This window comes from Rhinoraja longicauda, chromosome 26, assembly GCF_053455715.1.
Source record: "Rhinoraja longicauda isolate Sanriku21f chromosome 26, sRhiLon1.1, whole genome shotgun sequence".
NCBI lineage: Eukaryota > Metazoa > Chordata > Chondrichthyes > Rajiformes > Arhynchobatidae > Rhinoraja > Rhinoraja longicauda.
In genome coordinates, this window is record NC_135978.1 from 12,558,083 (window position 1) to 12,570,702 (window position 12,620).

Genomic DNA, 12,620 nt, shown 5'->3' on the forward strand with positions numbered 1-12,620 from the left:
CCACCGTCTGCAAGCGTGCACTGTGCCTGCTTACTGTGCGAATTGCATTTGCTATTTTTTCCTGCAAAGAGTTACGCCGTTGCGTGTCCTGGCTGAGCGCCGGATGGGGGGGTGTGTGCAGTTTGAGAGAGTCTCTTCGGAGCAGTCGTCGGTCGGCCAGCCAGCCAGTCCCGTGTGAGTGAGGAAAGTGGAGGCTGCTGCCTGTCCGGCCCGCTCTCGCTGTCGCTCCCATATAGCGGTGTCAAGGCTGCCGGGCGTTGGATGTGGTTGATGCTGCTGTGTTGCACCTGGAGGGACGATCGGATGGGAGAGGAGGAGGGTGGGTACGGCACGGCCCGGCACGGCACGGGCACGGACTGCGTGCGGCTGCCTGTGACTGTTCACGCCGACTTTGCTGCATCGCTCTGCCCGTGCACTTTGTTGATTCCACCGCCCCGCTCTCGTCTGCATGTGAGCGGGTCGCTGCCCGGCCTTGCCTGGTGGTCAGGGCCAGGACCAGGACCCCCAGGGCCAAGGCCAAGGCTGCTTTGTGCGTGGCCCTGACCCGCCAGCGTGTTGATGTTTGTGCTGCTTCCCAGTTGCATGCTCCCCCCCCCCCCCTCCCTCAGGCTACACATTATAATAAATCACAGTCACCCAATGTCTGGACGGTTGCAGCACAGCGCATGGGGATGGCCTTGCCGGGCATTATGCTTTGTGTCTGTGTGGGTGTAGCTGCCCTCCCAGGCCTTCTACTGTTGTGGGTGTGTGTGTGTGTGTGCTGGGCCTGCCTGGGTGAGAGACAGGCACACACATACTGGGCGACGCTCACTTACTGTGTGTTAATTTGCTGTCTCGGGTTACAGGGGGATGTTTGCCTTGCTGTGCGGGATGTGGCCGCTCCATCTATGATGGTCAATACCTCCAGGCTCTTAATACAGACTGGCACAACGCCTGCTTCAGGTAGGCACCCTACCCTTTTGTGTACTGTACTTTATTAATATAGTACTTTATTAATATAGTACTATATTACTATATTAATATAGTACTATATTACTATATTAATATAGTACTATATTACTATATTAATATAGTACTATATTACTATATTAATATAGTACTATATTAATATAGTACTATATTACTATATTAATATAGTATTATATTAATATATTAATATAGTATATACTTTAATATATTGCTATATTAATATAGTACTTTATTAATATTAAACCTTGCCTTTTTTTCTAAAACGATCGTATTGAGAACAAAGTGTATCATGTGTAGGGGATAAAAAAACTGCAGATGCTGGTTTAAATCGAAGGTCGACCCAAAATGTTGGAGTAACTCAGCGGGTCAGGCAGCATCTCTGGAGAGAATGCTGCCTGACCCTTCTCTCCAGAGATGCTGCCTGACCCGCTGAGTTACTCCAGTAATTTGTGTCTACATAGTGTAGCATATTCATTACACGTTGCTGTCCATTGAACAGCACAGCACATGCTGTGCTGTTCAAAATCTTAAGTACTGCTCAGAACATAGAGTTCGGCACATGGTGTACAGTAGATGTATCACAGTGAATATAATTGCATGTATAATATGCCTAGTGTTGCACTGCAAGGAATCTAAAACTAAGGGACAAACGTTTCAGAATAAGTAAGAGGTTGCCATTTCACTATAGAGATATGGACTTTCCTCTCCAAACGCTGTCAGTCTTTGGAATTCTCTAATTCAGAGCTGTGGAGATTGAATCATTGAAGTTATTCAAGGCTTGGACAGATTGTGGAGAGTAAACAGGAAGGTGGAGCTGAGGTCAAGATCAGGTGGAGCAAACTTTGGGTTGAATGGACTACACTTGCTTCAGTTGGTTATCAAATCCTGTTTCTCAACAACTGCGGGATTTTGAAGGTATTAATGGTGAAATTGAACAACTGCCTTTTCAAGATAGTGTTGCTGGATCTCCGATAGCTCTTAATAAAACAAAAAGGCCAGAAGTGCTTCAGCCTCTGTGGAAGGAGAAACAAAGTTAACACCTTGGGTCTTTGACCCTTTGCTCAGATCTGGCAAGAGCCAAAGTAAATGCAATTTGATGTGCAGTGAAAAGGAGATGTGGATCGGAGAAGAACAGAGGTACCGGAAGGGAAGAAGTTACACTGTAGCCATAAGAGCATTTGCTGGCGATGCTTTGAAATAGAGAAGGGGTGAGTTTATGCTCCAAATTATGACACAGAAAGAGCTCATTGAGTTGATGCCTGATCGTGAAATACATTGGAGCATAAACTCACCCCCCCCCCCCCCCACACACACAACAGTTTTAAACCACACCCTTGACTTTGAACAGACCATTAATTTGCCCTGTCTAAAACCAGTCCAAATATTGTACACCTTTAACTCTCGGGTCTTGACTGCATGAGCAAACCCCAATTTTTCCAGTCTAACCTTTTCATATCTGGAACTAAGGTAGTGAATCATTTCTACTGATTTCTCTGGGATCTTTGCATCCAGAGTTATCCCCTTGCATTAAGTGATCAAAAATTGCATTCAGCACCTATTTGTAGCCTGAACAAGTTCAAGATAACTTTCCTACTTTTGCGTGGTATGTTTCTTTCTATAAATACCAGGATCCCATGAAGATGTAGGAAGATGCTTTAAAAGAAAAAAACAAGGTTTGGAAGAAATCCAGATATTAGCTATTACAACTCTGGCATAAAACTGAAAGTACTGGAAAAGTTGGGTGGGAATAGACATAGATGGTGGGTTACTTATGGATCTTGAGGAGGAGGAGGTGAAAGGGCAGTGTATGGTTAGGATGGAGGAAGATCTCTGGAGATGAGGTCAGTGATTGTTCCTTGTTTTGGTCTCATTCTGGCCAGGTTCTTCACTTCAGATTCATTGACTATCATTTTTACTTCGTGTTGTTGCTGAAATGGAAACTTAATTTGCCAGTTTTGACACTTTCCTAAACTTTGGTTCACCTTACTCCTTCCTTTCATCTTCCCTATTTCAGGTCCCTCCCAGAGCCATTGTAATCTTCCCACATCCCTGTCTTTTTCCCTGTTCAATGGATCATTTCCAATCTTTGCAACATTACCTCTGCTATACACACTTTCCTCGCTGTCTTTAAATGCTTTATGAAGGGACTGTTCACTCCACAAAGCTCTGGTTTCCTTCATTAACATTGTCATCAAATCATCTCCCATGGTCTCCAATGTATTTCATGCCCTTTTGCCTCCCTCTCCATACCATCTAGTGTTCCCAAAGTCTTTCAACATGAAACTGATTACTTGCAATATTTTCAATTTAGTATTATAAATGTAGTCTCCTTAATTCCAAAGATGTACAAAGGAATGACTGTGAAATACTTCTGTTCAGTTCGCACGTAGAACCATGTTTAGCTACAGAAGGATGTGATCGCAGTGTAAAGTTCGTAGGGGGGTCCGTGAGCACATTGCCAGGACTCGAGGCTTTTAGCTGTGGTTAAGTTGAGATCCTTTATTTTGGAACAAAGGAGACTAAGGGGAGATTGAGTTTGTACTAAAACATGGATCTCAGTGAATAAGCTGAAGAAACCTATAGGGCTCTTGCACGGCTGGCGAGGTTACGACCCCTGACCCGCAATGAATGTTGCCACGCAATGCCTTCTGGAGGACAAGCGGTGTACTGGAGGCAAGCACTTACTATGGCTGCCAGTACAGCAGGACCATCTTCGGTCCCAGCAGCCGTTGAATTGTCGCACTTTTTTGCCAGAAATCTGCCAGAGACTCTGAAGCCAAAATCACCGCTAAGCTTGCAACATCTCAGTCCCAACCAAAAATCTTTATGAATGGCACCACATAATTACAGTGCTTAATCACATCAGGCTGCTTAACTTCATCTGAATAAACTTAGTGCAGCTGCAAACATCACGCTACATACCACAACATGCATACACTGCCTGTTGAACCATGTCAATCTCACCACCCCAGTATAATCCACAACACTTCCTCATTCTTGTAGAAGACAAGTTTCTGCAATTAAAGGTAGCAAGAAATAATGAAAATGGGAGAGACTTTCCTGCAGGGCCATGCAATGTTGGTCATTGTCAGAGAGACATTAGACAGGGCTGGATGAACATTTGAATTGCCATGGCATAAAAGACTATAAATGAAGTACTGTAATGAGATTAATATAGGTAGGTTGTTGATGATTGGCAGGACATGATGGGTCAAAGGGCCTGTGATGCTATATTCCTCTATGAATCTATGAAATGCTACTTGACTGCTGAGTGTTCTTATTCTTTATTTCAAATCCTGTTTTTCTTTTTCCTTTGGAAATAAAGGCCAAAACACTATTTGACATGCAGCATTTTAATTTTCTATGTTTTATGCATCAGCACACTTGTAACTCTTTACAGTGATATTTAGCAGAATGTTAACATTTTTCTAAATAAATCTGTTTTTGTTTTAATTCTTCGTATCAAAGTAAATAATTCATCTCATCGTTGAAAATAAACAGGATATATTCCTCAATATTTCTTTCCTTGTGAAGCAGACTTTTTAAATTCCATTTTTCTATTTTGTTTCCACCTTTCTGGAAATGACTTATGGAATATGGTGCTCTGAGCTCTGGTATTTTCTCCATCACCCCCAGCAACTTCTTTCTAACATTCTCTCTTCCCTTACTCATTGATTGGGTGGACTAATTTGTCCTTGTGTTATTTTGTGCCATTTGTCGTAGTGTTCTTTGGGTTCTCTTTCTATGGTGAAGATGATATTTAAGTTTAAGATGCTCTTTTGATGACATTATAAGCCAGATACCAGCTGCAGAACTCACAAATCACTGTTCCTTGGGGCTAGTAATAACAAGTAACTGCAGATGCTGGTTTATACCAGAGAAAGACACGTATGCCAGAATAATTCAGCAGGTCAGGTAGCATCCCTGAAGAACATGGATAGGCGAAGTTTCGGGTTGGAACCCTTCAGAATGATCTGAAGAAAAGTCCTGGCTCAAAACATCACCTGTCCATGTTCTCCAGGGTTGCTGCCTGACCTGCTGAGTTGCTCCAGCACTTTGTGTCTTCCCTTAGGGCTTAATGAGAAAGAGCTTACTTATATTTTACAGTTGTTTTCTTGCTTTGGTACGCAGGAGACCAATTGCAGTGGCTCTGGTTTGATTTCAAAAGATATTCCTGCAAAGCCTTTAAGGTTATGGATACCAGTGGTGGAGGGATTTAAATCAGCTCACTTAAATGCTGGAATTGGAAGACAATGGAGATGGGGAGTGTAGCCAGGCTGGATGAAGTTAAGGAGAAAAGGATGGCCAAGGGTTTGGCCTGACAAAATAATATAGTGGAATCGCAGAGGGGGAGCAGTGAGAGAGGATGTTGCTGAACTCTCGTCGGAGAGAGGAGGAGAACTTCTTCAAAGTAGACATATCTTGAGGAGATTTTGCAGTGGAATGGACAAAATGTGGAGGAAAGAAGTGCAGATGCTGGTTTAAATCGAAGGTAGACAAAATGCTGGAGTAACTCAGCGGGACAGGCAGCACAAAAACTGACCATTTTGACGGTTTTTTCCAGGTAAGAACGTACGTGTTGCGTGTGTGACGAGTGTATGCCGGAGATTTGCTTGTCCTCCAGAACGCTTAAGCAACTCTGTCACACCCTTTGACCTTTTGACCTACTGTGCAAGGGCCCTATTGCCTTCTGTGGCAAGTCAGTCAACACCGAGCATATGGTTTGGTAAAGGATTGGAGGGGAGGTGAGTTTTTACACTGGGTGAGCCCTGGAATCTGGAACCTGCTGTCTGAAGGTATATGGATGAGCCATACTCTGCAGGGAAGTGGGCCAAAAACTGGGTATTGGGCATCATGGTTAGCTAGTGCATAGACTCAATAACCTGTTTTTTGAGCACTCTTGTACTCAATGTTGAGTTCAATAGCTTAGAATAATGATTCTATTAGTTCCATTAAACCTTCTCTGGACCTATTCTTGGTCTGTAATCACCCTTGTCGTCATCCCTCCTGTGATTTTAATTTGTCATATCACTTTTTTTCCTTCCCCATTCACCACTTCCTTTACATTTGAAAACTTTTAATTGTTTTCAGTTCTGGTGGAAAATGTTACTTGCCTGTCTTCGCACAAGCTGAGTAATTTGCATTGTAGTTTGCTTTCATATTCATAATCATGTCCATAGTTGAAGTGCATCTAAAGTGAATTTCTAAATTGCATGGATGGAGTTAAGTGCTGATGAAAATACTTGAAATATGGGAGTTATTTTTAAAATAAAGGCATTGCACAAGTGGTGTTTTGGCATATGTGCAACTTTCTGTACAGGTAATTGTACTTAACTATGCATCAAGAGTGCAGGTAATGTATTGCACATAGATATGCCAAAGTACTAATAACACTAAATCATAGCTGTGCTGTTAGGCATTGATCTGTTTCGTGATGCAATGGTGCTGAGCATTCGGATAGTGTTGGGAAATTTAGTGTGTAAACGATGTTCATGATTAATTTACAGTATAGATCTATACGCAACCTCATGTCTGCCAGACTGAGATGTTAGAGTCAAAATGAATTATTGCCAATTGTAAGTTTAAGTTAAGTACTGTTCTAAATTAAGCATGTGGTATAGTATTTCTCTATTATAGATAAGTTCTGCAAGACTCTTGTCATTGTTGTTTAGAAATCTACAATTTAAATCCTTTTTAGTGTTTTGCATTGTATGTATTGTACTGATAGTCTGCTGGGTGTTGTGTGTGAGATTACACAACAGCCCATTAATTTTCTTTTTATTATGTGAAAACCGTTCGCAAAAATTGCAGATTCTAAAACCTAAAGTGCTTGAGATACTCGAAGATGAGAGATGAGGCAGCATCTGTGGAGAGTGAAATAAAATTAATGTTTCCGATTGACCTTTCAGCAGAAGTGGAAATATGGGAAAAGTGCATTTTAAGTTGCAGAGCGGAGGAAGAGGTGGAGAGGACAATGGGGATGTCCGTGATAGGATGGAGCCCAAGGCTGTCTCGGAAATGTATTGCTATTTGGTGCTATCCAGGAGAGGGTGCTGAAGGTTTGTTAATTGTAGCTGGTCTGTCTGGCGGAGGTGCAAATAAGAGTTGAATGAGGACAGTGGAGGAACAGGAACCATATTGGAACCATATTCCCAGAGGGCAACCATACTGGAGTCAGAATAGTGCACTTATTGGATATCTGAAATCAAAGAATTCTGACAATGTGCATCTGCAGAGAGAAAAACTGAGCTACCGCTGGAGGTGGATGACTAAAATCAGAACTGACTGGTTTTGACAAGTAGGGAAGGTTGGTTTTCTGAGATCAAGTTCTAAGAACTAGCACATGCCTATCTGGAAGATGTGGTAGTGTTCCTTAACCATTCTGCATTGTTGAAATGGTGCGCGAGTCCAGAGTCTGCGGGATGGACAGTGAAAGTAACAGAAGGCTCCCTTCACTTTCCCTTTCAGCATTCTGAAAGCACTGTTCCCTTTGCAACTCCCAGGATTGCTCTTCCTTCTCTATCCTGCATTACCCTAGTAACTGAATTTCCCACGGGAACTGAGGTGCAATACCTGCCCTTTTATCTCGTCCTTTCCCACCGTACAAGGAATCGCAACTGCCTTTCCAGATGAAGCAATGCCTCCTTGCACTTCTTTCAATTCAGCGCATTCATTCAATGTTAGAAATTCGGTCTGTACAGTGGATAAACAAATGGGGACTTGGATTTGGTGATTGCTTTGGGGAATACCTCTGTTGCCCACAAGATTGATCTTGACCTTCTAGTTGTATGTCTCTTCCATTCTCAATTCCTCTCCTGCTCTGATCTGTCTTTGGCCTCCTGCACTATTTTACAGAAGCCCAGCATGAATGTGAGTAAGAGTGATCCTGTTGTGATGAGCATTCATGCATCATTATTTCCATCTCCGTAGCGATGTAGACCCATCCCATCATTAGCTTTTCTCATCTTTGTACCCATCCCACACTTGCGCAACCAGCATCTCATCCCCTCTAAGTTTGAAATGTCCAACCTAGTCTGGATCTTAATTGGCATCAGGGCCCATTCACACTGCTACAACTAAACCCCAACTCTATGGAACTTTCTCCCTCAAAGAGGAAGATATTTATCTCCTTAAAATCCTGCTTTCGACAAAGCTCTCCATCTGATCTGATGCTTTGAAACAAAGTACAGTGTCAATTCTGTTTGACAATGTCCTGCATTATAATATTGCATGCATTGTAGTAACACTAGTTATACACTGCCTGGTCTATTACTTTTTGTTCTTCATTGCTTGATAAGTGAGAGCTGTTACACTCTGTCCCAGATATTTTGTAATAGAATCTATCCTGGACTGTATCATGTGGAAATGAAGCCAAACCTTTACTTGGATTCTAAACATGGCTTGTAGGGCTGGTGAGCTGAAGCTTGGCATTTGTTGTGGTTGGGAGATAGTGGGCCGTTAATGTGTGGGAGGGAAGGTGAAGCCTAGAGGACCACTCCATACTTTGGTTGTGAGTGGGTATGCGGACCAGGACTGATGGGAGCTCGGGGATTGGGAATGTCATCAGTTCAGTGGGAAGGGGATATCGGACCCGGCTGTTATTTGAAGTGGGGGAAGGTAGGAATTGAAAGGTTGCAGTGAGGGTTTGGTACAGTGCTGGCACCCCTAACTACCCGGAGTTATTACAGCACAACACCGCAACAATAAAATTGATTAGTAGGACTAGATGTTACAATCCCTAAGGTTTGCCCTACAATTGACTGGTGTTGTTCTTGGGGGTGACCACTAGGTGATGTTGCTACCATTCAGACACATCTTCAGTTGTGTACCTCAATGTCACTGGGTGTTTCAGCCTTTTATCACAAGACACCCTCAGTCGAGGCAGGCCCACTGCAGGGTGATCAGTCCTGGGTGTGTGTCTTATGGTTAGTCTCTAGATGGTCACGTGGCAGCCCAGACAACATCTCTTCAGCCACAGCCAGTGACTGCTCCGTTCAGCGGCATTGGCAAGAAATACACAAACACAGCAGGTCAGGCAGCATCTAAGGAAAGGGAAGCAGGATTGACATTTTGGTTGTAGTCCTTTTTATGAGGAAGGGAGATTTTTAAAAAAACCAAGTTGTTTTAAGTTGTGGGAGGAATGGAGAGGAAGAGGCCATGTGTGAGGGTGTGGTCTGGTTTCAATGGGTTAAAGGGGGGAATTAGAGGATGGCTTTTGTTAATGGTGGGACTGGGAAGTCGTGCAGCTGAGGCGATATTATGGAGAGAGGAAAAACTGAGCTAAAATCGCAGTGTCAGTTTAACTTCAGTGTAATAAATGTAGGCAGAGAGCTTGGTTGACTGCAATGTCTGCGTTATATTTAGCAACATAAGCTATTAATAGAATTCTCTCACAGAGGCCAAGCCAGGCATGTCCAACAGCCCTGCTGTTAGCACCATATAACACAGAAGTATAATCTTCCCTTAACTCCCCAATTAACCCATTTAACCCGACCTCACTTTGTCACTGATATTCCCTGTGTCCATCTATCCTTCCCTAAATGGTTTCTGCGATATTTCGATATCTTTTACAATTCTAATGGTCTTTGACCTGGGACATCAACACTGTTTCTCTTTCTGCCGATCCTGCCTGTTTCCAGCATTATTTGTTTTTTTGTGGATTCCCAACATCTGCAGTTTTTTCAGTTGTTTGGCTACTGTGGAGTGAGTCCCTCCCTGCTGGGAGTGCCCAGTGGCGGTGGCAGTCATCACAAGTCACTGTGGTCCCACTTCTCCAATGGGGCAAGGCACAGAAAGTGACGTCATCCTGTGTATCCCCCATGCAAGGGTGCGTGACCCCCGGAATTACCCTGTCACATTTCCAGGGTGGTGCAAAATGACTCCACGTCGTATGAAATGGTCATCTTCATGTTTCATTCAGGACAAGCTTGACTTATTTCCGTTACACAATGCTGACGCAGACAGTATTATGCAGTTTAATTTCTAGTCACTGGCCAGTCTCATTACCGTTTTTTTCCCCTAAGTGAGAGAAACATGGACTAGTGTTGAATCTGTCAGACTTCTCAAAGCTGGGGGGTAATTGTCAACTGAACCCAACAACTGTAGTTGTTCATGCAGCAAAACGTTTTCTGAAGAAAAATGGGATGCCTCAAAGGAATGTGGCTGGAGCAACATCACACACGAATGATTTTAAAGGTGTAACCAGTTTAATAAACGTAGGCAGAGAGCTCAATTGACTTAAATACCTGCTGCGTATGTTGAAATATTAATTGAATCTCTGAAGAGATTCAAGATTGGAAAGACCAGAATTGTAAATTCTTGTTCATTCCTTCTCTCCAGAGATGCAGGCTGTCCACTGAGTTACTCCAGCATTTTGTCAATCTTGTATTTAATTGAGCTATTGATTGTTTACATAAATAGACTGAGGAAAGGATTTGACAACTGCACATGACCCTGATATAGGCAAATAGAGGTTCAAATGAGCATAGTTTTCAATAGATAGAGGTCAACAGCTGGTCAAGAGTGAGAAGCTGATTAACTGCAATTTGTATTTAAAACCTACCCTGAATGTGAACGGTCTATTCCATGCACTGGCCCACCTTCCCCATGCTCCCGAGTGTCCTAACCATACTTTAAAAAAAATTACAAAACTGTATATTATGGAAATTGGAATCAGAGAAGGAGCCAAGCATTGGTTGCTATATTTTGCTAACAATTTTCATGCACTGAGTTGAGGGCTTGTTAGTTCATCTTGGGGAAGGAAAAAGCCGTACTTGATATATTCTTCATTCCATTTTTCTTGAGTTTTGAGGGAAGGGCACTCTTTTGGTCCTGGTATTTGCTCTTGAGATTAAGTTTTTCCTTGTCCGTATCATTAACAGAAGCATCAGTTGATGGCAAAACTGTTGGAAGTACCATTTTTCGGTCTGCAGTTTGATGAAATGATGGATGTTAAAAATGATGCACAACTCATTGTGTATTGTCGTTTCCCAGATCAAAGCTTAGGAAAAATTGTCGAGCATTATCTCTTTTGCTTGCCAGTCAGAGAGCAAACTACAGGTGAATTATTTGCTCCAAGCTTGACGAATTCACGGAAAATGAATGTTTTTCTTGGAGCAAATGTGTTGCTGTGACTACAGACGGTGCTGCAGCCATGATGGAGAAACAAAGCCACTGCTAGCATCAAAGAAAAATCCCATAATTGCACCTTTTTACTTTGTTGTTTACATCGGGAAGCACTGGCTGCCAAGAAACTGAACACTTGTTGCAATGACCAGAAAAATGAACTGGAAGAATTGTTGCAAGATGTGGTGAGATTTGTCAATGCTATTCGCCCACAAGCAAAAAAATGTCGGCTGTTTTCAGAGCTATGCAATGATATGTCTGCAGATCACATGATTCTCCTCCTGCATTCTGAGGTTCGATGGTTGTCATGTGGAAGAGTCCTTGAAAGAGGACTGTCCCTGAAGAATGAACTGTCTGGATTTTTTACTGAGCAAGGTGACGTGAAAGCAATGCATTTCAACAATGATTTTAGGCTGGCCAAATTGTGTTACATGACTTCTATTTTTGAACATTTGAATCGGCTCAACTTGTCACTTCAAGGTAAAGGAGGTTACATCTTCTATGTCCTTGGGGAAAATAGAAGCCATGAAAATGAAGATAACCATGTGGCATCTTAACATTCGTAAAGGCAATTTCTCCAATTTCCCACATTTGGAAAGCTTCCTCAAAGAGTGTGAGTGGGAAGAAAAACAACCTGATCTGGAGAAAACACTGAAGGACATCATTTGCTCAGGTTCGATCCTGACTACGGGTGCTGTACTGTAAGGAGTTTGTACGTTCTCCCCGTGACCTGCGTGGGTTTTCTCCGAGATCTTCGGTGTCCTCCCACACTCCAAAGCCGTACGCGTATGTAGGTTAATTTGACTGGGTAAATGTAAAAAATTGTCCCTAGTGTGTGTAGGATAGTGTAATGTGCAGGGATCGCTGGGTGGCGCGGACTTGGTGGGCCGAAAAGGCCTGTTTCCGCGCTGTATATATATATGATATGATATGATATGATATGACTTCAGAAAATTAGATGTGGATAGTTAATCCTTTTATCACCAGTCACATCAAGCGAGCAGATTTGGGGGAAATGTCAGAAGTGTTGATGGAGCTTCATTATGACTTCACTCAAAAATCATCTTTTGAGATGTACTCGTACTATGAAGACTTGAATTGGATTACTTGCTTTCCCTGAATACAAATCAATTGCCTTCAACCACTAGTAATGATGACAACTTTCCTGTCTGAACAAGGATTTTCGACCTTGGTAGAATTGAAATCCAAAAAACGCAATTCACTTCAGTATGTTGATTCGGTAATGCGGGTTGCTTTGGAGAAGGAAATTGAACCTCGGTTTGAGAAGCTTGTCACAGGAGTACAGGAAAATCCTAGTCATTGATGATAAGTGTAGAAGTATACTGCTTGTCATTTATTTGTGGTAAACATACACAATAAGAAAATGTTGTTTCTAAGAATCTAGTTCTAAGACAGTTGTTTGCTAACTTTACTTTATGTAAACTAGAAAAAATTTAAAATTTTCTGTTCTTAATTTTTTTTTTTGTCACTCCTAGTTGGGAGAATGAGAGGGCACCAGATAGTCA

The 12,620-nt window shown here is 42.4% G+C and overlaps 1 protein-coding gene across 1 annotated transcript in view; it reads left to right on the forward strand.

Moving 5' to 3' along the window:
• Positions 1-33: 33 nt before the first annotated feature.
• Positions 34-12,620, forward strand: part of LOC144606213 (LIM domain kinase 1-like) — a 53,349-nt gene continuing 40,762 nt past the window's right edge. Inside the window, exons 1-2 of the mRNA XM_078422100.1 lie at positions 34-319; positions 846-942. Coding sequence (XP_078278226.1) covers positions 262-319; positions 846-942 — 155 coding nt within the window. The 5' untranslated portion in view covers positions 34-261. The remainder of the gene's footprint in view (positions 320-845; positions 943-12,620) is intronic.